The sequence below is a fragment of the Haliotis asinina genome, chromosome 6 (genome assembly GCF_037392515.1).
Source record: "Haliotis asinina isolate JCU_RB_2024 chromosome 6, JCU_Hal_asi_v2, whole genome shotgun sequence".
Lineage (NCBI taxonomy): Eukaryota > Metazoa > Mollusca > Gastropoda > Lepetellida > Haliotidae > Haliotis > Haliotis asinina.
This window is the reverse complement of record NC_090285.1, coordinates 66,242,062-66,266,963: the sequence shown is the minus strand read 5'-3', so window position 1 is coordinate 66,266,963 and position 24,902 is coordinate 66,242,062. Positions and strand designations below refer to the sequence as shown.

The 24,902-nt window shown below is 39.3% G+C and overlaps 2 protein-coding genes and 1 pseudogene across 2 annotated transcripts; 2 read left to right on the top strand and 1 right to left on the bottom strand.

Annotated features, from left to right (window-relative positions):
* Positions 1-3,137: 3,137 nt before the first annotated feature.
* On the top strand, positions 3,138-5,288 carry LOC137286746 (uncharacterized; annotated as a pseudogene).
* A 3,047-nt stretch (positions 5,289-8,335) lies between these two features.
* On the top strand, positions 8,336-10,574 carry LOC137287034 (uncharacterized). The gene is made up of 5 exons (XM_067819142.1): positions 8,336-8,370; positions 8,709-8,910; positions 9,358-9,477; positions 9,673-9,738; positions 10,493-10,574. Exons 2-5 carry the CDS (start codon positions 8,709-8,711, stop codon positions 10,495-10,497), a joined length of 393 nt encoding a protein of 130 aa, XP_067675243.1. The 5' UTR covers positions 8,336-8,370; the 3' UTR covers positions 10,498-10,574.
* A 1,268-nt stretch (positions 10,575-11,842) lies between these two features.
* Positions 11,843-19,507, bottom strand: LOC137286735 (uncharacterized). Its single transcript, XM_067818717.1, has 6 exons — positions 19,396-19,507; positions 17,246-17,509; positions 15,760-15,984; positions 14,764-14,988; positions 14,211-14,279; positions 11,843-13,613 (listed from the first exon to the last, which is right to left on the bottom strand). Exons 1-6 carry the CDS (start codon positions 19,457-19,459, stop codon positions 13,429-13,431), a joined length of 1,032 nt encoding a protein of 343 aa, XP_067674818.1. The 5' UTR covers positions 19,460-19,507; the 3' UTR covers positions 11,843-13,428.
* Positions 19,508-24,902: the final 5,395 nt, after the last annotated feature.

Below are 24,902 nucleotides of genomic sequence, written 5' to 3'. Positions count from 1 at the left end.
GGCCAGCTTAGTTTCGATTCCATGCGTGTCATGGGAGTTGGGGACGGGGTGACAAGGGTGGGAGACTACAGCGTGAAAGATATTGAAAGGGGCGGAGAGGTCGTCAAGTAGAAGAGTGTACTGGTTGTGGCCAGCTTAGTTTCGATTCCATGCGTGTCATGGGAGTTGGGGACGGGGTGACAAGGGTGGGAGACTACAGCGTGAAATAGATACGTCCTTTTGTCAAAGGAAACGACATTTTCTACATGTGAGCATCACGGCATAAGAGATTGATCCAGGAAACGTGAATGGTGCCGACAAAACTTGACATGCCATTAATTCGAATTTGTATGCTCTCAAGGGGGCATATCTGACAAATCACGACATGCGATCAAGTCAAATTTGTTTGCTCTCAAGGATTCGCTACTGATCGGCGTCTAAATGACTTGGTATCCCGTGCCCTCAAACTCGTCAGTAGGGGAGAGTGACTGTTGCATCAGCTATTCTGCGGATGATAATGTAGATATTACTATTCACACCAGTCACGGCATTTTGTATGCCGAAGTGGAGACACTGCAAGTCAACCTTCGAGACTGACTTACACAAGTCTCTAAGGTAATGAAGAAAAGTTTAAGTTATAATTTATGAAACAATATGAATAAAAATCAGCATATTTTCCTCCTATGCGGATGTGCATCTTAATAGGTTAGAATTACTTTAAACACCCATGGGCTTAACACGCATTCTCAATAAAAGGGCGAAGTTGTGTCTCCGCGCTCTGAATTTCCCTCTTTCATTTTTACTGGATTCTTTTGCATTTTGGAACTTGTCACCACCCCTACTAAACCTTTAAACAGTACGTGTCTGCCACGTAGCGAGAAAAAATAAACTATACCAACTGATTGTTCCTTTTGAAACGCCTGTGACCGTCGCCGCAAATGCCGTGAACACTCCACAGGATAACCCGAGAAAAAGCTATGAATAATCGTAGCGTTTTGCCATGACAGGCGTTTCATTTGTCTTTCAAAGAAACTAAACAAGTAGTTAAATAATTTTATTGTCAAATTTAAACTGTCACCAGTTTGTAATTTACGGAATGTGTTTTGTCTGCTTCGTTTAGTTATAAATGGATTTGGGGCACTGTTTAACTTATATGCGAGTATAATATATCGTTTTGAGTAGTCGAAAGAGATGTGAAAATAGGTTTCACAGATCCTAAAATTTTGCATGTTTTGGCCCTATGCCTGTTTGAACTAGGCCTGTCAAATGCGTATGGTTAAGGACGTGACCACCATAACGTCAAAGTAAACCAGATGTTCAGCATTTTACAACTTATGATCTCTATGTTATTCATCTGACATCGTATTTCACACTACCTATATCCACAAAATACTGTGTAGGTTTTCTCAAAGGATATCTTGCATCAATCACGATATGCCTATCCAAACTGATGTAAGATGTGAGTGAGTGAACGGCAAAAAACGAACACACATTTCACGTTAAATGTTACCTGATGTCCGGCGTTTCTTGTCAGTGGAACTTTTGGAACGTGGCCATCAATGACAATATACCTATCTTAACATTCAAATCATTCGCTTGAAGTTTTGAAGTTGAATCGCTAGAAAATCGTCATAACACTAACTTAACTTTACTGTATTACCTTCTTCGAAATTTAAGAAGTTCTGATCATAATTTTCTTCAGGAACACGACAATCTTTGGAAACTGAAGATGTGTATTTGCACGGAGCTATTTGTTTCTCTAATCAGATGTGTACTGGCGTGTGTGTGATGATATGCACTTTGTGAAGAATATGTCTGTCGGTTTATGTTTTATAGTGATAAAAACTGCAAGAGATGTTTTGTTAACTGACACAATAATATACACAAAACATATATACATGATGTATACATACCATAACCTATGTCTGCCCATCATCTCTTGAACAATTATTTATATTGTTTGAATCATGTCTGTTCAAAAAGTGACCGTGTGAGGCCCATTTCTGGTGTCCCGAGCCTGGATGTTGTTGGGATATTTACTAAAAGCGACGCAAACCCATACTCACTCACTCACTCAAAAAGTGACTAAACTATACATCAGATCACGAGTCATTGTTCTGACTTGTCACGATATGGCTGAGATATTGCCGATGTGACGTTAAATATTAACTCACTCACTCACTGACTTGAGTTAAACAAGTACGAAATGTGAAATGTAACGTTATAATTCATAATGTATCTCCTATGGATCATTTTGTGAAAGTCTGTCTATCAACAGTAGGCGGTTGTCACATAAAAGAAGAAAAATCCGTGACCTTCAGCTGTAATGACACCATGCATGTGTCAACAATAGCTCGCAGACTCACCTGTCAACAAAATCAGTCACCGTGCACAATGTGAAAGTTTTTTGCATGATAATGTCGTTTAGATTCATTGATAAAACAGATTGAACAATTAACCTGGGTTTATTCATTACAATAATTCATAAATTTAAAGTAGGTAAATGTTTCGTTATGCTGTAAACAAAAATACCAGTCGTATGTTGCGCAAACTTCGAGAGTGTTGAATTGACATACAGTCCCATTTATTCAAAGCGACCGCCACTTTCAACACTAATTCAATTGCAATTGTGAAATGAATATTTCTCCTTCTATCCCATGTGGAGATATACAGTATATGTCAGCAGATAATCAAAACTCCTTATTCTTTCCATTTGACGTTTTGCATTTTAATGTGTAAGAGCACACATTTGATAGGAAGTTTTCAAATAGCACCACACAACACTTGATTCAAAACTGTCTGAAAAAGAACTGTCCAAGACGTTTTATGGGGGAGTTGGCAGATATCAACCTCTGACAAAATTTTGACTTGAAACGTATGTTGTTGTTTTCATATCAACAACTTAGTTGCTTTTTGACGGGTGAAGATTGGTCTTTGGGATATGCTTACTATTCTTTCAATTAAGTTCAGAATATATCTCATTCTTGCATGTCTTAAAACCTGCCACCCATAATTAATAAAGATTCTAGATGAGTTGTCAGATTGTAATCTAGATAATGTCACAAAGTCATCGTATCCGGATTTAATGCGTGTGACCATCAACACGTCCACGTTATATATACCCAGTACGAACCAGTCTAACCACAGCTTCGGTGACTAATATCCAGAACTGCAAAGGTAAGTGCATTTGTCTTCGTGCATACGTACAGATGTCATATTCGTCCTCTTTGGTTTACGTCCGATACGGTCAAAGTAATTGAGGAAACTAAATATTTAACACAGGGGCTGGTTATGTAACATTAGTTTCTTTCTGTCAAAATAAAAACTAGAATGGTCCACCATGTGTTTTAGATTTGGTCTAAACGCTTCAATCACGAATTCTTTCATATTAGCTCTAACTGATACTGTGTTATCGTTACATTTATGCCCCTCATGATTTTCAAGGAGAGTAACAGTCACCACCAAAAGTGACCAAACAATCTGTCCAAAGAACTCACAGCTCATTCGTGTATCAATTCTATGTGTCCAGATGAAGATCGCCCTCGTCCTCCTGTTCCTGACTGCCATGGTGGCCCTGCCAGGCTCTCATTCCTGGGGTATTCGTTTCCCGCGGTTTAGGGGTATTCTGCAGCTGTCAATGCTGGGAAGAAGGTTGTCTCAACTGTGAAAAAGGTTGGAGAAGCAATTAAATCTGGTAGGTGCTTGCCTGCTGGCAATGAGGTTTCTTGTGAAAATGTCATGAGATTTGAGATAAAACCAAGGGATAGAATATGGTTTGCCTATTTCTGTTTGGATGGTGCCATGGTTGACAAACAGTCAGACGGTGTCCATCTAGTTCTCTTGGTTTTTTCATTGTAATAATACTGAAGAAGGTATTAGCAACAGGTATCTAGGAAAAAAATCTAAACTGAATATGCCGCATGTGGTGCATTTCTGGGTGGTGTTGGGGAAGCAATAGGATGCAACTATTTGGTAATGAAAGGTTGCGCGAAGTTGTTCTTCCTACACCAAGGTTATCAACGTAGACATTATGGTATAAGTGGCAGCGTTTACTATTTCCAAAGTGCATCTCTTTGAGTCGCAAGTTAACATGGAGTAGTTAGGAGAATAGGAAACAGAAATGTAATTTCCATGGACCAGGTAAACGGGACGTGAGCGAGTTTGACATGGACGGCGACGGGCAAGTCAGTGACGACGAGATCATGATGGTGCTGGCAACCAGAGACGTTGAGGACCTTGTCCAGGACGGCTATATAACAGGTAAGGGAGATAACCGTTCTAGTGGCGAAGGGTCACGATTGTTCTTTTTGAAAGTAACACTCACATTGGAAGGGTGGGGGAGGGAGGTGGCGTCTTAATAAACAATATCTTTAGTCTTTAATCTGGAGGTGAACCCCCGACATATGTTACAAACCCAACACAGTAACTTATATCACCTTTCCATTATGTTTCCAGAAGCAGACAAGGAAGATATCAGCCTCTACCAGCGTCACGTCCGTGAAGCTGTAGACCTCGACCTGGGTAAGACCTAAATATTGGATCATAGCTGCAAAATCACTATACATACATCAACAAAAAGGGACGTAGTTCACGTAAAATGCACGTAAGCACATACATGTGCTCACACAATTTGAATTGGAACAATTTAGTGTAGATGTTTGTTTGTTAGCCGCTTCATATCATACACTACTCATTACAAGTTTAGCCTCACTTAAAGCACACACCTTATGTTAGGTATATATACATATACTTGGGGAGACCAAATGCAAACGTTATGCGGATGAGTTGCACGAGGATCATTTATCAAATTACTACAAATTGTGCAAATATCATCCACGTGAACGGCAGTGTTTTGATTTAATGTATCGTTAAAAATTTTGCACCGATTTTCATCTCTTTCTGAACTCATGACAGTAATCTTTCCAACGTTACGAATTCGTTTTACAATTTATCAGTTCATGTGTATACAGTGCCTTTAAACAGAATGGAATGTTTAGTAAAATCTAGTCTAGAACAGTTGACTGAAGTATGAAGGTACATGTACACAAGTGAGTCGAAACTTTTGAGGGGTAGTATATTTACAACAGTCATGCATGAAATTCCCTTTTAAGAAATATCATGAAAAGAGACTCTATAAAGTATGTATTTCTATCAAAACAGATACTTCCAAAATCAGACTATTTGTCTTCCATCTCTTACACGGTATTGTCATCTTTTACGTTTTCAGAATAGACAAGGGAGCCTGACGATGCCCAAGCCATTTGTACCAGTGTATCCAGATGATTAAACAATAAAGTCATAGACAGCAAGTGTGTGTTTGTAATACTGTCAATACCTCAGATATTGAAAGGGCGGAGAGGTCGTCAAGTAGAAGAGTGTACTGGTTGTGGCCAGCTTAGTTTCGATTCCATGCGTGTCATGGGAGTTGGGGACGGGGTGACAAGGGTGGGAGACTACAGCGTGAAATAGATACGTCCTTTTGTCAAAGGAAACGACATTTTCTACATGTGAGCATCACGGCATAAGAAATTGATCCAGGAAACGTGAATGGTGCCGACAAAACTTGACATGTCATTAATTCGAATCTGTATGCTCTCAAGGGGGCATATCTGACAAATCACGACATGCGATCAAGTCAAATTTGTTTGCTCTCAAGGATTCGCTACTGATCGGCGTCTAAATGACTTGGTATCCCGTGCCCTCAAACTCGTCAGTAGGGGAGAGTGACTGTTGCATCAGCTATTCTGCGGATGATAATGTAGATATTACTATTCACACCAGTCACGGCATTTTGTATGCCGAAGTGGAGACACTGCAAGTCAACCTTCGAGACTGACTTACACAAGTCTCTAAGGTAATGAAGAAAAGTTTAAGTTATAATTTATGAAACAATATGAATAAAAATCAGCATATTTTCCGCCTATGCCGATGTGCATCTTAATAGGTTAGAATTACTTTAAACACCCATGGGCTTAACACGCATTCTCAATAAAAGGGCGAAGTTGTGTCTCCGCGCTCTGAATTTCCCTCTTTCATTTTTACTGGATTCTTTTGCATTTTGGAACTTGTCACCACCCCTACTAAACCTTTAAACAGTACGTGTCTGCCACGTAGCGAGAAAAAATAAACTATACCAACTGATTGTTCCTTTTGAAACGCCTGTGACCGTCGCCGCAAATGCCGTGAACACTCCACAGGATAACCCGAGAAAAAGCTATGAATAATCGTAGCGTTTTGCCATGACAGGCGTTTCATTTGTCTTTCAAAGAAACTAAACAAGTAGTTGAATAATTTTATTGTCAAATTTAAACTGTCACCAGTTTGCTTCGTTTAGTTATAAATGGATTTGGGGCACTGTTTAACTTATATGCGAGTATAATATATCGTTTTGAGTAGTCGAAAGAGATGTGAAAATAGGTTTCACAGATCCTAAAATTTTGCATGTTTTGGCCCTATGCCTGTTTGAACTAGGCCTGTCAAATGCGTATGGTTAAGGACGTGACCACCATAACGTCAAAGTAAACCAGATGTTCAGCATTTTACAACTTATGATCTCTATGTTATTCATCTGACATCGTATTTCACACTACCTATATCCACATAATACTGTGTAGGTTTTCTCAAAGGATATCTTGCATCAATCACGATATGCCTATCCAAACTGATGTAAGATGTGAGTGAGTGAACGGCAAAAAACGAACACACATTTCACGTTAAATGTTACCTTGTGTCCAGCGTTTCTTGTCAGTGGATCTTTTGGAACGTGGCCATCAATGACAATATACCTATCTTAACATTCAAATCATTCGCTTGAAGTTTTGAAGTTGAATCGCTAGAAAATCGTCATAACACTAACTTAACTTTACTGTATTACCTTCTTCGAAATTTAAGAAGTTCTGATCATAATTTTCTTCAGGAACACGACAATCTTTGGAAACTGAAGATATGTATTTGCACGGAGCTATTTGTTTCTCTAATCAGATGTGTACTGGCGTGTGTGTGATGATATGCACTTTGTGAAAAAAACGTCTGTCGGTTTATGTTTTATATTGATAAAAACTGCAAGAGATGTTTTGTTAACTGACACAATAATATACACAAAACATATATACATGATGTATACATACCATAACCTATGTCTGCCCATCATCTCTTGAACAATTATTTATATTGTTTGAATCATGTCTGTTCAAAAAGTGACCGTGTGAGGCCCATTTCTGGTGTCCCGAGCCTGGATGTTGTTGGGATATTTGCTAAAAGCGACGAAACCCATACTCACTCACTCACTCAAAAAGTGACTAAACTATACATCAGATCACGAGTCATTGTTCTGACTCGTCACGACATGGCTGAGATATCGCCGATGTGACGTTAAATATTAACTCACTCACTCACTGACTTGAGTCAAACAAGTACGAAATGTGAAATGTAACGTTATAAATCATAATGTATCTCCTATGGATCATTTTGTGAAAGTCTGTCTATCAACAGTAGGCGGTTGTCACATAAAAGAAGAAAAATCCGTGACCTTCAGCTGTACTGACACCATGCATGTGTCAACAATAGCTCGCAGACTCACCTGTCAACAAAATCAGTCACCGTGCACAATGTGAAAGATTTTTTGCATGATAATGTCGTTTAGATTCATTGATAAAACAGATTGAACAATTAACCTGGGTTTATTCATTACAATAATTCATAAATTTAAAGTAGGTAAATGTTTCGTTATGCTGTAAACAAAAGTACCAGTCGTATGTTGCGCAAACTTCGAGAGTGTTGAATTGACATACAGTCCCGTTTATTCAATGCGACCGCCACTTTCAACACTAATTCAATTGCATTTGTGAAATGAATATTTCTCCTTCTATCCCATGTGGAGATATACAGTATATGTCAGCAGATAATCAAAACTACTTATTCTTTCCATTTGACGTTTTGCATTTTAATGTGTAAGAGCACACTTTTGATAGGAAGTTTTCAAATAGCACCACACAACACTTGATTCAAAGCTGTCTGAAAAAGAACTGTCCAAGACGTTTTATGGGGGAGTTGGCAGACATGAACCTCTGACAAAATTTTGACTTGAAACGTATGTTGTTGTTTTCATATCAACAACTTAGTTGCTTTTTGACGGGTGAAGATTGGTCTTTGGGATATGCTTACTATTCTTTCAATTAAGTTCAGAATATATCTCATTCTTGCATGTCTTAAAACCTGCCACCCATAATTAATAAAGATTCTAGATGAGTTGTCAGATTGTAATCTAGATAATGTCACAAAGTCATCGTATCCGGATTTAACGCGTGTGACCATCAACACGTCCACGTTATATATACCCAGTACGAACCAGTCTAACCACAGCTTCGGTGACTGATATCCAGAACTGCAAAGGTAAGTGCATACGTACAGATGTCATATTTGTCCTGTTTGGTTTACGTCCGATACGGTCAAAGTAATTGAGGAAACTAAATATTTAACACAGGGGCTGGTTATGTAACTTTAGTTTCTTTCTGTCAAAATAAAAACTAGAATGGTCCACCATGTGTTTTAAATTTGGTCTAAACGCTTCAATCACGAATTCTTTCATATTAGCTCTAACTGATACTGTGTTATCGTTACATTTATGCCCCTCATGATTTTCAAGGAGAGTAACAGTCACCACCAAAAGTGACCAAACAATCTGTCCAAAGAACTCACAGCTCATTCGTGTATCAATTCTATGTGTCCAGATGAAGATCGCCCTCGTCCTCCTGTTCCTGACTGCCATGGTGGCCCTGCCAGGCTCTCATTCCTGGGGTATTCGTTTCCCGCGGTTTAGGGGTATTGTGCGTGCTGTTGGAGGTGTTGTCAAACGTGTTGCTAGTGCAGCTGTCAATGCTGGGAAGAAGGTTGTCTCAACTGTGAAAAAGGTTGGAGAAGCAATTAAATCTGGTAGGTGCTTGCCTGCTGGCAATGAGGTTTCTTGTGAAAATGTCATGAGATTTGAGATAAAACCAAGGGATAGAATATGGTTTGCCTATTTCTGTTTGGATGGTGCCATGGTTGACAAACAGTCAGACGGTGTCCATCTAGTTCTCTTGGTTCTTTCATTGTAATAATACTGAAGAAGGTATTAGCAACAGGTATCTAGGAAAAAAATCTAAACTGAATATGCCGCATGTGGGTGCATTTCTGGGTGGTGTTGGGGAAGTAATAGGATGCAACTATTTGGTAATGAAAGGTTGCGCGAAGTTGTTCTTCCTACACCAAGGTTATCAACGTAGATATTATGGTATAAGTGGCAGCGTTTACTATTTCCAAAGTGCATCTCTTTGAGTCGCAAGTTACCATGGAGTAGTTAGGAGAATAGGAAACAGAAATGTAATTTCCATGGACCAGGAAAACGGGACGTGAGCGAGTTTGACATGGACGGCGACGGGCAAGTCAGTGACGACGAGATCATGATGGTGCTGGCAACCAGAGACGTCGAGGACCTTGTCCAGGACGGCTATATAACAGGTAAGGGAGATAACCGTTCTAGTGGCGAAGGGTCACGATTGTTCTTTTTGAAAGTAACACTCACATTGGAAGGGTGGGGGAGGGAGGTGGCGTCTTAATAAACAATATCTTTAGTCTTTAATCTGGAGGTGAACCCCCAACATATGTTACAAACCCAACACAGTAACTGTTATCACCTTTCCATTATGTTTATAGAAGCAGACAAGGAAGATATCAGCCTCTACCAACGTCACGTCCGTGAAGCTGTAGACCTCGACCTGGGTAAGACCTAAATATTGGATCATAGCTGCAAAATCACTATACATACATTTTCATCAACAAAGATGGACTTACTTCAAGTAAAAAGCACATAAGCGCATACATGTGCTCACACAATTAGAATTGAAACAATTTAGTGTAGATGTTTGTTTGTTAACCGCTTCATATCATACCCTACTCACTACAAGTTTAGCCTCACTTAAAGCACTCACCTTATGTTAGGTATATATACATATACTTGGGGAGACCAAATGCAAACGTTATGCGGATGAGTTGCACGAGGATCATTTATCAAATTACTACAAATTGTGCAAATATCATCCACGTGAACGGCAGTGTTTTGATTTAATGTATCGTTAAAAATTTTGCACCGATTTTCATCTCTTTCTGAACTCATGACAGTAATCTTTCCAACGTTACGAATTCGTTTTACAATTTATCAGTTCATGTGTATACAGTGCCTTTAAACAGAATGGAATGTTTAGTAAAATCTAGTCTAGAACAGTTGACTGAAGTATGAAGGTACATGTACACAAGTGAGTCGAAACTTTTGAGGGGTAGTATATTTACAACAGTCATACGCGAAATTCCCTTTTAAGACATTTCATGAAAAAAGACTCTATAGATTATGTACTTCTATCAATACAGATACTTACAAAATCAGACTATTTGTCTTCCGATTTGTTTGATTTGCATTACTAGAAGCTTATTTGTCTTCCATCTCTTACACGGTATTGTCATCTATTTACGTTTTCAGAGTAGACAAGGGAGCCTGACGATGCCCAAGCCATTTGTACCAGTGTATCCAGATGATTAAACAATAAAGTCATAGACAGCAAGTGTGTGTTTGTAATACTGTCAATACTTCAGATATTGAAAGGGGCGGAGAGGTCGTCAAGTAGAAGAGTGTACTGGTTGTGGCCAGCTTAGTTTCGATTCCATGCGTGTCATGGGAGTTGGGGACGGGGTGACAAGGGTGGGAGACTACAGCGTGAAATAGATACGTCCTTTTGTCAGTTTTCTACTTGTGAGCAAGAAGCAATCGTTTGGATTTTCGGTACATCACAGCATAAGAGAGTGATCCAGGAAACGTGAATGGTGCCGACAAACCTTGACATGCCATTAATTCGAATCTGTATGCTCTCAAGGGGGCATATCTGACAAACCACGACATGCCATTAATTCGAATCTGTATACTCTCAAGCAGAATACTCTGGATACTCTTGACAGTTATTTGGGTTTTTCAGCACCAGATTATTCTGCACTACTGCAAGGAAAAACGAAAATATACCTTTTATAACCTCTTTTTAATACTAATCAGTATATTGAAGAATCGCTTTCCCTATAACGTACATCACTTAGCTACAGTTCTGGTAATGCGACGCATTACTTGGAGTCACAAAATCATACGTTTAAAAACAATGATTACTTGATAACTCTTGTATATCTGATACACCACTCTGAAATAAACTTACAATTAATGTTTATTCTTCGGCTTTTGATATCGCGCCCATTTACTGAGATGAGTGTAAGCCAGCCCTCAGTACAGCCTTGGAGAAAGGCTACCTTTGAGAGTGTCGTGCTCCCGAAATGATGTGTGCAGTTGTCAAGAACAAACGACGTAAGCTGAACAAAGACCAAAGGTGGTCGGACGACATGTGTAAGTGGTGATTTTATGTTCACTTCGCACTCTAAGGTGGTGCAGCAAATGATACAGGATTGAATTCGGTGCTAGAATTCCAGTCAAACGAATGGATCGGTTCATCATACCCTGACTGCAAAAAATCACAGTATTGTCTGATTCAAACTTGTTCACTTGCAGGCTGTTGTCATGAGTCTGACTTTTACGACAAACAAAAGCACATGGTAGCATGCGTGGGTGCGTGTGCGTGTGTGTGCGAGTGTGTGTGTGTGCACCTAATATGTAGAAGAAGCATGTGCATGTTTGTAGTGACACCCGAGGGATAATCAGTTCAAGGATTCAGAACAGCTTATTCCATTTCCATAAGAGAAAGAAGACACCTTTGGGTGTTCAACTTGTCACATTTGCTAAAGCTGTTGATTTACAAACAACGAAGTTGCAATACCACAACAGATTCACACGAACTCACAAACACTCAGATTTAATCATGTTGGTCATATATACAATTGTATAAAACCGTAAGAAAAATACATGATAAAAATTATCATACAAAAAATGAATCATTCTTTATGAATTTCACAAAATGGGAATCTATATGAATAAACTAAAGTTTACAAAAAGTGAAAAAACATCTTCATGAAGAGATATGGTGTCACCTAAGAATTCATGCTGCCATTTCTCAATAATGTTTGTGGAATCAATCAAAATCAACTGGAGTGTAGAATCAGCAGGAATGTTAATGTACTTTCACATGGGTTTTTCTGTTTGTCATCTATTGTAATCCCACTCCAACCTAGGATTTGGGGAAACAATTCAGATAATGGTCGCACTCCATAAAACTCTGGGTCACCTTGGACCTTTAGTTCTTCATGATGTACCTCACCTGCTGACATATTAATAAACCCTGCACCACTGATCTTGAATATATTACAAATGAGGAAATTTTATCAGTGGAAAAGACTGTGTGTGCTGCTAATTATCTGATATGTCAACACAAGTGGCCATCAACTATTCCTTACTTAAATCATAGCTTTACCTTAGGAATGAGAGAGTGGGTATAATAGAAAACATTGTCCTGTCATATGTCCACAAGAAAGGTACTGTTGTTCAGTAACTGTTCAGTAAAACTGTTCACAATTCTTACAAGTCAACATTCAAGAATGATTAATTCTGATTGGTTAAAATAGTGTACAAAACTTGATACCTCTAAATTAAGCCTCTTCACAAACAACAAATGTGTCAGAATATAACCTACATACAGATCAATACAAAAATGGCCCACTACAACCCATCATACCTGTACTCAACCCATCATACCCATACTCAACCCATCATACCTGTACTCAACCCATCATGACTGTACTCAACCCATCATAAATGCACTCATTTATAATTTGAACATCATAGTATCTAACTCAGATTTGGTTCAGTAGTAAGCACAACTTGCAGGTCGGTTTTGTAATTGCTGGAAATAAAGATTGGAGTGCAATATCTGTTTCTCATACGAAAACAGTTGTTTTTATAAGCCACAAATGAACAGGGACTTCTATGTTCCACTTAATCCCTTCCAGGGCTGTCATTATGTCCCTTTGAGTAAGAAAGTGAGCAGTGTTTTAAGCTGTATTAGGCAATATTCCAGCAATATCATGGCAGATGACACCAGACATGGGCTTCACACATGTGGGGCATCATAACAGGCTCTTTGGCATGATGAACAAATGCATCAGCCACAAGGCTACACAATACTCCCATATAAGTATGTACAATGCTTCAATTGCTAGCACTACACATTACGCGAATCTGAAGTATTATGATTTCTCTACCACTTCCAGTTTGATAACATAAAACTATGTACAAAGTACAAGGAAATTCAAAGGCTTAGTCAGATGACAAATATTTTGAATAACCCTACTAGTTTTAATTTTTAAGAAAATACTTTGTAAATATTTCATCAACTTCTGCAATATGAGTCATAAGACATCCATGGTAAGTATTGGTACTCACATCAATGTGAATGGAGCTGATGTAACTGTGATTATGTGAGATTCCTATTACAGTTTCACGATTACTGACAGAAAGAGGGCAAAGATAGTTAGCATGTTGACATATACACGGCCTGCACTGTTACACAGGTCCTCATCATCACAGATACAGAAGTTCAGAGATACACCATAGGCATCCATAAAGCGCTTGCAGCCACGGAACTCTTGAGCTTTGCCTCCACCAACTGATGAATCTGTATTACAAGAATGCATCTCAGACAATATGCAATAGAGAAAGCTCATTCAATGGATTCTAACAATAAAGGTTTCATTTTCAATGAAGGCTCTATACCAAAACTATTCAGATTATACAAGAATTGTCACTGGAAGTGAGGTAAATACTGAGTGCTGATTTGAACAGTGTTCCAGTTACATCACAGCTTGTTAGCTTGAGGCGGAAGGAGAGACTAGAGTGATGCAAGTTGTATGTGTCTTCATGCTACTGAGGTATTGTGCCAGCAAACCTACAACCAAGAGCACATCAGATCATGATTTCAGGTTTCTGGGCACAGGATGCAACTTAGTGCAGCAATACTGCAGAACCTTCAACAAGTGGCCCAAACATGTCTCTGTTTCCTATCTTGAGTTCAGCAGATTGTGCATTACAAACAGACATGTTTCAGGCATTGTAACACACATCACATCACTTCTGTCACAAAATGAGTCACTGCTTCAACAACAGAATCAGCTCATTGTCACTAGGAAAGACACTGAGAAAATGCAACTTGTACTGCCAAACATAGAAACCAGTGTGACACTACAGCAGGACTATTCAACAAGTCATGACTTACCAACAAGAGTGAGTAACAGGTTCGTGAACTGGAGCTGAGTGTAACATACTCTCTGGGCAGAGGCAAAGTCTGGAAAAGAGAATAACATGCACTAAATTTTAAATTTTTTTTGTAACCTACATACATGTTGATTAATGTCTTATCATTTTTATAATTTGTTTATAAAGTGACTTGGAAATATAATTAATACACATAGAGAATCATAGCCTTCAGATATGTAGATCATTTAGCACATTTAGTGGGATCTCAAGGACAGATATGGTACTGACAAACCTAGAAACAGAGCAACTGGATTCAAAGCCATGATCACTGGTTTCTGGTATGTCCAAGGGATATAACTCTGGAAATGGTGACTGGGCTACCAGTTGTGCTTCATACAAAGAGTAGAAACCCTTGAAATGCAAAACCAGGAAAACCAGACTGTACTACTTGGTTAACTTGATATTCTACAGTTCAAAACCTGTAATGCTAGAAAGTTTGGCCACCACTCGGCACTTCCCACATTAAAACCATCAGAAACATCATGAAAACTGACAATATCATGCATACTGACCATCCTTCCATGTCTTGGAGCAGACATAGCATCCTCCCTTGACCGATGCAACCTCTCTCTTTGGGTCAAAGAACTCCAGGTCACAGCCCTGGCACTCGTAGCACTGTAGTCCTCCTTGGTCTTTGTCATAGTCATTGCCAGGACTCCCGGGCAAGTAGTCTCCAGGAACCTGGCTCTGGTCACTCCAGTCCACCTGAAGCTCACTCCGACTCCCATCATTCCAGCCTGACAATGAAACAATGTATACTTCTCTTTAACAATCTCCAGACAATATTGTTCGGTGACTGGTAAAGTAACTTGAAAACAAGTGAACAGGCTACGCTGTGAGTCTATTATTCTCCAGTTTCATTTTATCTACATTGACATACTTATCAAGGGTTCCAACATATTTCTCAGACAATGACTTACAATTGTATCCTGGAAGCAGGTTGTCACTTCCTCCAAAGAAGCACACTGAACCTAAGGTATCTACCACCATATACTCCTTCCTCTGGGGGCAGATTGTCAGGCTTTCTCAAGGGGCACTCTCTGAACCTAAGGTACCTTTCAACATATACTCCTCCATCTGGCTGTTAGGTTTCCTCCACGGATACTCTCCAAACCTAAGATACCTACCAGCATATACTCCTCCATCCAGTTGTTTAGGTTCCTCGTGGGACACTCTCCGAACCTAATGTACCTAATATACTCCTCCATCTGGTTGTTAGGGTTAATCCAGGGATACTCTCTGAACCTACGGTACCTGCCACCATATACTCCTTTATCTGGTTGTTAGCTACAGGGTTCCTCGAGGGACACTCTCCGAACCTAATGTACCTAATATACTCCACCATCTGGTTGTTAGGGTTAATCCATGGATACTCTCTGAACCTACAGTACCTACAACCATATACTCCTTTATATGGTTGTTAAGGTTCCTCCAGGGATACTCTCTAAGCTAAAGGTACCTAATATACTTCTCTATCTGGTTGTTAGGATTCCTCCTACGGTACCTACCACCATACACTCCTCCATCTGGGAGCAGACTGCCAGGGTTCCTCCAGGGATACTGTCTGAACTGAATGGAGAAGCCGGTCTTGTAGTCATTGCGTCTGTCAGATCTGAACTGGAGGGTGACGAAGTTCTGGGTAGTCTGAAAGACCACTTTGGTGGGCAAATTACTTCCACATAGACCCCACTGAGACATACCTGGCAGGAGACGGGCATTGTCTACACGATAACCTACAAATGTGAATAACAATATTAGCAACATTCAATCACATAATTATCATGTGAATGTTCCAAACTATAACAGATATGGGGAAAAGAAATGCCTACATATTATGTCCAGAGTTTTCACTTCTCACTCTCAAATAACAATGATTCTGTTGATGTAATCTGTGTATTGACCATGGAAGGAAGCTGTGAGCATTGTTACACCATAGCTAAGGCTCATCTGAAATCTTTCTTCCTGCCTTGAAACATTAACCAATCCTGTAATTCATTTTCTTAATACTCAAAGTATTTTACTTTCAGAAATTTTATGAAGTGTACATGGGGCAAAACACAATCTAAAAAAATGTGTTGGAAGTTAACATGTTTGGCCATTAAAGATACTGAGAGCTTATTTTTTGAGCAGGGAAAATTCATACATTAAAACATTAACAAGTAACCTAGTAGGTATACGACAGCTGTGCGATGAATCATTCACAAGCAGTCTGATCCAAAGTGCAGATTATAGGCTTGAACTTGCGATGTCTGGCTACAGGCACCACTTAGTGGTACTTTTCACAAACTCCAGGTATCCGGGCAATCCAAAGTAATATGATTTATCACAGTATCATTTGTCAAGAACAAAGAAATATTTCAAAGAGATAGGAATTAATTCTTTTACCCGAATTTGTAGTATGCCCAAGAATCCTAAGACAATTATTTGAACATCAGTAGAACACAGAGGAACGCTGATTGCTTGGAAGCCTATGGTAGACAATAAACACTTAAACAGGATGAAGTAACCGTGAAAACCCAGGTTAGAACTGATCTTCAGTAAGCTATGCTTGTCATAAGAGGCAGCTAATGGGGTTGGGAGGTCAGGGCTCATTGATTTGGTTGACACATGTCGTAGTATCCCAAATGAGTATATCAATGCTCATGCTGTTGATCACTGGATTGTCTAGTCCAGATTCAATTATTTACAGACCGACGCCTTATCGCTGGAATATTGCAGAATATGGCGTAAAACTAAATTTACCCACTCCAGGATGGAAGACCATTGCAAACAGATGGCAGGTTGAGACCTACTATCTTGATGAATCAAATCAATCCACAAGTCGGAGCAGGAATGATCACATGTATGACTGAACAGCATAGTTACCTCAACCAGTCAACACAGATATCCAATATATTACCGGTAATAACTATTTCCCATTAACATCATGAATATTTTCTTAAAATAATCCTGATAAAAACATTTAATACTGAAACAACATAAACATGTCCTTACTATTGAAGATCTTCAGAAAGTCCTGGCAGCACAATCCCCCACAATGATCTGTAGCATAGGCGTGGCCGTCAATGTCAATCTGCCGCAGCTCCAGTTCTATTTGGTAGTCCTTCTTGCCAATGATCGTCAGGATACAGTTGCGATCAGAGGCATAATACTCCTGGGCCTGGGAGGAGATGGTATCCTCATCCCTGTCTGTGACACGCACCTCCCGTGGGTATTGGTAGGAACCACATTCATACTGGTCCTGAACATTGATGTTACCTGCAGCAGTTGATGATCAAAAGCAGTTAGACAGATACATGTAACCATGGTAACAAGGTGCCACAGTTAATTCACTGAGAGGAGAAAACCATGATTACAATTTCCAGAAACTGGTTTGATTTGATAATGTTTTTAATATCATTTGCATAATAACCTATGTTTATGAGTTTTATCACAGTGTTACACATATACCATGTCTATAGTCCATGTGGCTTAAAAGTGGATGGATGAATTGCAATTTAACTCAAAGACTAAGATTATATAAACATATGATGTTCAATGATCATAATCCAAACAATCAGACCAACTCTGTGAGGTTTCTGCAGCATTCGTGTTCATGCCCAAAAAAGTTCAGTTGTTTAACAAACTATCATTAAAATATTGACACAGTTCACTATTTGTTACAAGGGAGGGGTGCAGAGAAAGGGAAAGCCATGTGTTGAAGAAGCATGTGCAGAAGTGCCAACAAAGTTATTGATTCATCAACCTGTGCTGTGATGTTTCCATCCTTTGTTGCACACCTGGCTGTCCCTTCCTTTGGACTTTCTTGTATATGTGAAATGATATGAGGTCTGTAGTTGATTGTTGAAATTAGTCTTCCTTAACACTGACTACATTGCTAACTTCATTAGCCGAAATGCCTGATTGCAATAGGATTAATTCTTAAATATCGTTATAAACATTGAACTTGCTAAATATCACTTGATTACATAATTGCAACCTATCTGATTCATATGGTAAACACACAAATCAAAACCCACATACACAAACACATACACTGCTCTTACACAGATGACAATACAAAAGTAATTTTGTTGGCCGAAAGCCAAATTACTGACTGAAGTTTCATAAAATCATCACTGATGACAACATTAATGAAACACTTTATTACAAGCCCGTTGAAGAAACTGAAGTGTAATATTTTCACTTCAATATTACACTAGTGTAACACCACTTGACGTATGATGTCAAAATGGTTCAAAGTTGTGACGTCACAATGCTAATGTTGATGTCACGATTTTAATAGACTTTTACTTGACTTGAAAGCTGAAAGTCCTCACAGTGTAGGCAATTTTGCCGCAGTTTCTGTCAGTTTATGTTGGCGAGTAATAAATAGAATACTAAACTCGCTTCCGTGAAATACCATTTTCATTAAACTCGTTAAAGATTTAGTATCAAACTCGCTTTCGCTCGTCTGATGGTGATACCAAATCATTAACTCATTAAATAAAAATGGTATTACACAGAAGGTTGTATAGTATCCTCTATATCCACTGGTTTTACTTCCACACTTATTCCACTCATAAGACATGATTATACCAAAAGCTGAATCAAAAATTTATTTTGGGATGGGTAATGGGTTCTTCAAATTAGAATTTGAACAGTACTTTGGGATTGGTAATTATATGTGAATGGTATAGCCAGATGGGTTCATGACAATTGGTTACAGGTATCTGAGGAAGGCCATAAAATAATGTTACTAAAATGGGTGGCAAAATGTGATACATCACTGAGTCTGATCAGGCCACGCACTCTCATCCTGACCTATACATTTACAGTGACAAGTGCCTTCCCACTAGTTCAGGTACCTTCCCGCAAAGATGTCTTGCATGAAAAGACTTTTGATGTTAAGTTACGTTTTGATGTTAAGTCCGTATAATCGGCAAGTGTAGATAAGACTCCGACCCTCCATAATGACAACGTGTTGTCACTACGAAAATGAGTCAAAATGTCCGTTAGAACACCTGTTTATGTTGTGGTATGTGTTGCCCGTACTATTGGTTCACTGGATAGTCATTTTATGAGGTACCGATATATCTATCGCACAGGGTACGCATGTGTCACACTAAATAAATGTATGCATAAATGACGTAACGCGATATTACCTGGGACGACAACAAAATGACAAAACAAAACCAGGAAACAACAGAGCCTGACAGGCGCCTCCATCTTGAAAACACCTGGTGACGTCACGTGTTACCTGAGCTAGCTACCTTTAAAATTACTTTCGAATTTGTTAAACTTCTTTCTGACATATATGACGCGGAATTATATTCAATAGATTTATTGAAACAATGTTTATCCAATGACACATGTGAATTCAGCACAACAGCTTTGTTTCCAATATAATCTCACCTGTAAATTTGCTTCAATTATCCGACTTGATTCCCATATGTATAATCCGAAGGTAGGGGAGATAATCGACAAAATTTATAATTCAAGATATCTTCCCTTCATGGCTACTGCCAGATTGACTACTCCCAGTTTGACTATTCTTGAACATGAGCATATAATGGAGCATCCCAACAGTTAATAATGTACTGTACCTGTACAGCTGATTACTCCCAGTTTGCTCACTCTTTGAAATAAACATATAAGGGAGACCCCTAGAACCTACCTATAAAGCCAAGCGAATCGGATCCTGTGGTCATTTGTTGTTTGTTTTGATATTTGGAGGAAATATAGGTGTAAAACTCGATTTTCTGGGGCAGCTATCTGCGTTGCTAGGCATAATCAAAACCATAAGACCTATTTATTATTCAGTCACTTATTTGTCATAATGTCTTAGTACCATTCTTTTTTTGTGTGGTTGAGGGGGGCGGTGGTCAAATTTTTCAGATTATATATCAGGTATTGGAATAATATACTGGAGCGGCGTTTGATTAAGCCACTTGTTTTGTTCTCCTGCCCAGGCTGCTGCTTTGACAAAATAAAAATGAAAATACCTTTAAAGGATTTTAACGTACCCGTGTTTCATTGAGCTGCCAATGGTTTTACAAAGTCTCTGTCACTTGTACTGCCCATAGTTCAAAATAAATTTTCACTTACCATGTAGAGAATATGATGTATTGTGTAACTCAGTATATGTGTACATTTGTATACTTGAACTCTTCCAGAACTATGATCTGTGTAATTAGCTGAGTAGATATTGCATGAACCTGCTATAATTGTGTTGGTGGAACAATGTACCTGGTGGGGGGAGAGAGCTAGTAATTGTGTTGGTGGAACAATGTACCTGGTGGGGGGAGAGAGCTAGTAATTGTGTTGGTGGAGCAATGTACCTGGTGGGGGAGAGAGCTAGTAATTGTGTTGGTGGAACAATGTACCTGGTGGGGGAGAGAGCTAGTAGTTAAAAACCACTCGACAGGATCAGGTTGTGTATTCGACGGGCAGTTTTATGGGGAAAATGTTAGGGGCAGGACTTTTAGTGCAATTATGTCAGTCTATGATGCCGTCAAATGTTGTATCCATTTGAATGACTATAATACCCCATGGTTTGATGTTAATTGCGGCCTTGAACAAGGGTATTTACACTCACCATTGTTATTCAATATGTTCATTACTGATCTGTTGTTAGTTTTTGATAATATGAATGTAGATGTGAATGTGGATGGTTTGAATGTAGGTGTTTCAGTATATGTTTATTTTATTGGCTGAGAGTGAAACTGATCAATATGTTATTGGCTGAGAGTGAAACTGATCAATATTCTATCAGCTGAGAGTGAAACTGATCAATATCTTATTAGCTGAGACGAAACTGATCAATACTGTATTAGCTGAGAGTGAAACCGATCAATATTTTATTAGCTGAGAGTGAAACTGATCAATATTGTATCAGCTGAGGGTGAAACTGATCAATACTGTATTAGCTGAGAGTGAAACTGATCAATATTTTATTAGCTGAGAGTGAAACCGATCAATACTTTATTGGATTGTCTTAACACAAGGTGTGACACGAACAAAATGTCTGTCAATGGTAAAAATCCAAAGTTATACATTTTAGGAATCAGACCGTTGAGAGAACCACTTCTAGTCTAAATCTTGAAGTTGTTGGTTCTTATTGTTATTTCGGTCTGTTACTTAATGAACATCTAGATTAGTCTAGAATGACAAGGGGCGCGGCAAGATCAACCAGCAGACCTCTAGGTTTGTTAATCTCTAAGTTTAGGCTCATTGGTGGTATGGAATACCGAACTTTTACCAAACTTCATGATTCAATGGTGTGGTCAGTTTCAGAGTATGGTGCTTGTATACACAAGACCTGTCATGTGTGAACGCTGTGTAAAACCGTGCACTGTGGTCACTGTGGTTTTATTTGGGTGTGAAAAAAGTTTGAAACCACCCCCTATAGTGCGCCAGTCAGATTTTGTAAACGTCTTTGTAACCTGGATCAATATCGACTAACGAGCAAAGTCTTTCTTTGGGGTAACCACTGGGCTTTTGGATGAAAACCAAACCTCTGACGATTGTCGAAGTTACCAAAATGTGAAACATACAGCTTTATCGATTACAACGTCTTGTTTATTACGTTGAGCGACGTTTCGACGTAGATGTAGATGTAGACAGGCATGTAATGAGTACGTAAAATAAAAGAGGGTAACTAACATGATAATAATAATAGTTCATTTATGCGCACATTCCCACCAAAGCATACATTCCTAGTTACTAAATAAATCATATATCTTCACTCGTTGAAGGTCAACTTCTTTGTGACCTTGTTTACACCTGAAGAAGGAGCAAGCATACGCCCCGAACGTTGTGCTGATATCCTCCCATTGGTCACACATGTCAGTCGTTACACACCCCAATACACAAAAGGCCACAAATCACTGCACACACCTATTACCTATACTATCAAAAACAGAAACGCATAAATGGGAAATCTGTTGCGAAAATGTTGTATTTTCAACCATCTATAATTCGACCACAAATAAACTTTAGAGCATGAAGCTTTACATCAGGTTAGAATAAGGTAATGTCTATACAACCAAATGGGATAAAGAAGAGCTGGAAACAATGAAGAGTGACGTAGATCATAGTGTACATTAGGCGACAGTCACGTGGAAAATTTTAGATGTTTCTGAGCAACATGAATAGCAGACACCATCCCTATTAGAAAATGGATTTTTTCGCACAGGTAGAGAACGTGACCTGTTGGTACGTATAGAGGCATGTGTTACAGCAATATCAAATGAGACAACTGATAATACTTTGATTTTGACGGAGCTGTCACTGTCCCAAAGCTAAAAGCTGTTACTGCTAACACATTTGGTGTCTATGATTTCACATGTCCCTAAAGTGACGTCATACCTCATGTTTATTACACTGCAAAACATGGCAGGGAAATGATTATGTAAATAACAGTAGCTTCAGATGTTGTAGTACTTGCAGCCTTCTCCCAAGTGCATCCCAAACGTGTTCTATTGGAATAAGGTCAGGGGACCTCGATGGTCAGTCCATGACTTTGATTCCAGCCTTTTATTTTAAAGGAAATTTCGTGTCAACGTCGTGGTATGCGGCCGAGCATTATCATGCTGGAACTGTAGACCTGGGCCATGAGCCGCCATGAAAGGAACGAGTTCAGGGGTGAGCACCTAGACGCGGTAAACAGCAGCTGTGATGTTTCCACGGATGACCAGAAGTCGGGAACGGTTGTTCCCACACAAAGCACCCAACACCATGGAACGTCAACCCCAGAATCTATCGACTTCCTGTACACAACACTGGGTATACCGTTCACGACGTCGTCTCCACACTCTGTGCCTGCCGTCCGCGAATCTGAGGGTAAACCTGGATTCACCGCTAAAGACGACTCGATTCCAGTCTCTCTCGGGTCCATCGGAGGTGGCGTTGACCCACAGCAGCCGTTGATGAAACGGAGTCAATACTGGCCCACGTCGAGACGGACGTCGAGAATGGAGATTGGCAGCCCGCAACCGATTTCGAATGGTCTGTGATGGCAGTCGACCTCTATGCATCTCAGCCCTGGTTCGAGTAGCCGGCAGAAATCTGTCACGTAGGTGAAGTAGGACGATTTGACGTTGACGGTCTTCTGCTCGTGACGTCACACAAAGAAACGTGAAGTTTCTTTTTTGACTCAGTATAGTATTTTATTAAAACGTATTTACCTCTCATCCAAGAGTGAAACTGTTATTTGCCATGCAAACCTCTATTGTTTAACAATCAAATACATATTTTACTATCAGTAGAAAGTAATAGTTAGTTTGTAACTCAGTGAATACAATCTTATATAGCATTTATTCTCACACAGGCGGATGTTCGCGACAGGGCACCGCCATTATTAAACATCACGGGTTCGAGAATATATCATCTTATGGTTTGTTTTCATAATGTTAGAAAATCAAAACTGCTCGTAGTTAAATATGTATTTGAATCGTGACCTAAAGGATTCTCCATGACACAACCTGCAACAAAACGATTTATAGCCATACTGACAACAAGTCATTTTGACAGAATCGTATATGAAAACAAGATGTAACTTGGCAAAACTAGGCAACGGTGACAACAATAAATGACAGTAAATTGTAAAACCATCAGAGTATCATTTATGACAACTGTCACGATTTCAGGTTTAGTCAGACCTGTAAAGAAGATAATTTACCCACGGAAATGTTCATGAATTCTATAGTGGCCCACATAGGCACACCTCACATTACGTCACAGAGACGAGCCCCTCTGGTTGAAATTTCGTTCGCAGAAGAGAATTGTGAACCTTTATCAAAACGGTCGATTTAATAATAATGGTCATTTGTTATGCGCCATAATCCACACACATGCTCAAAGCTCAGGGGGAAGAGAGAGAGATTCAGTTTTATGCACAGGATTTGATTTGAAAGTTGAATCAGAGTCTTTGATGTGGAATGGCAGTGAATTCCATTGTCTTGGGGCTGCATGAAAGAATGGCCGTTTACCAAATGAAGAAAGTCGGAAAGTTGGTACAGTGAGGAGGAGCTGATTCTGAGATCGAAGGATTCTGGCTGGTGTGTATAAACAGTGCTCAAGTCAGTGAGGTAGGGTGGGGCTTGGTTGTGGAGGCATTTGTAGACTGTGCAGAGAACTTTAAAGTTGATACATTGTTCAATGGGCAAGCAGTGAAGTGATTTGAGGACAGGAGTAATACGACAAGACCTCGACTGTAACGAAATGAAATGATTTATGGTAATTGAATGTCAAAACGAGTAGTTTTCATTTATAACGATGGCTATACATGATTTATGTATTTGTATCCCATAGAGTGTGTGTGTTCTTTAACTCTGGATACAACAGGAAAGTGGTAAATGTGTTACCTCATGGATGCCACATCACCACGCGTCAGCGTCTTGTCAAGAGGTGGTCTCTTGTGGCTGCGGAAAGGAGTGTAACAACATATGCAAGAGCAAAGTGTCTTCATTCAAATGAACTGGACTCTCTGGACATTTAACAGAACATGTGGCTGATTATTATTCTGGTTAAAATTTCCCTGCAATGATCTAGGGCTCCTTTCACGAAGCAACCTTAACTATGGTTAACCTTAGCTCCCATTCTTTAACATTGCACTAAGGTTACCTTAATGACTTACGATCACCTTAGTGCTTTGTGAAAGGAGGCCCTG

Coding starts and splice junctions, on each gene's coding strand:
- LOC137287034 (XM_067819142.1), top strand. CDS start 8,709: ATGAAGATCGCCCTCGTCCTCCTGTTCCTGACTGCCATGGTGGCCCTG. Junction 8,911..9,357: donor TGGAGAAGCAATTAAATCTG/GTAGGTGCTTGC, acceptor TCCATGGACCAG/GAAAACGGGACGTGAGCGAG. Junction 9,478..9,672: donor CCAGGACGGCTATATAACAG/GTAAGGGAGATA, acceptor TTATGTTTATAG/AAGCAGACAAGGAAGATATC.
- LOC137286735 (XM_067818717.1), bottom strand. CDS start 19,459: ATGGAGGCGCCTGTCAGGCTCTGTTGTTTCCTGGTTTTGTTTTGTCAT. Junction 14,989..15,759: donor AGATGGAGGAGTGTATGGTG/GTAGGTACCGTA, acceptor TTTCATTGTCAG/GCTGGAATGATGGGAGTCGG. Junction 14,280..14,763: donor CTCCAAGACATGGAAGGATG/GTCAGTATGCAT, acceptor TCTCTTTTCCAG/ACTTTGCCTCTGCCCAGAGA.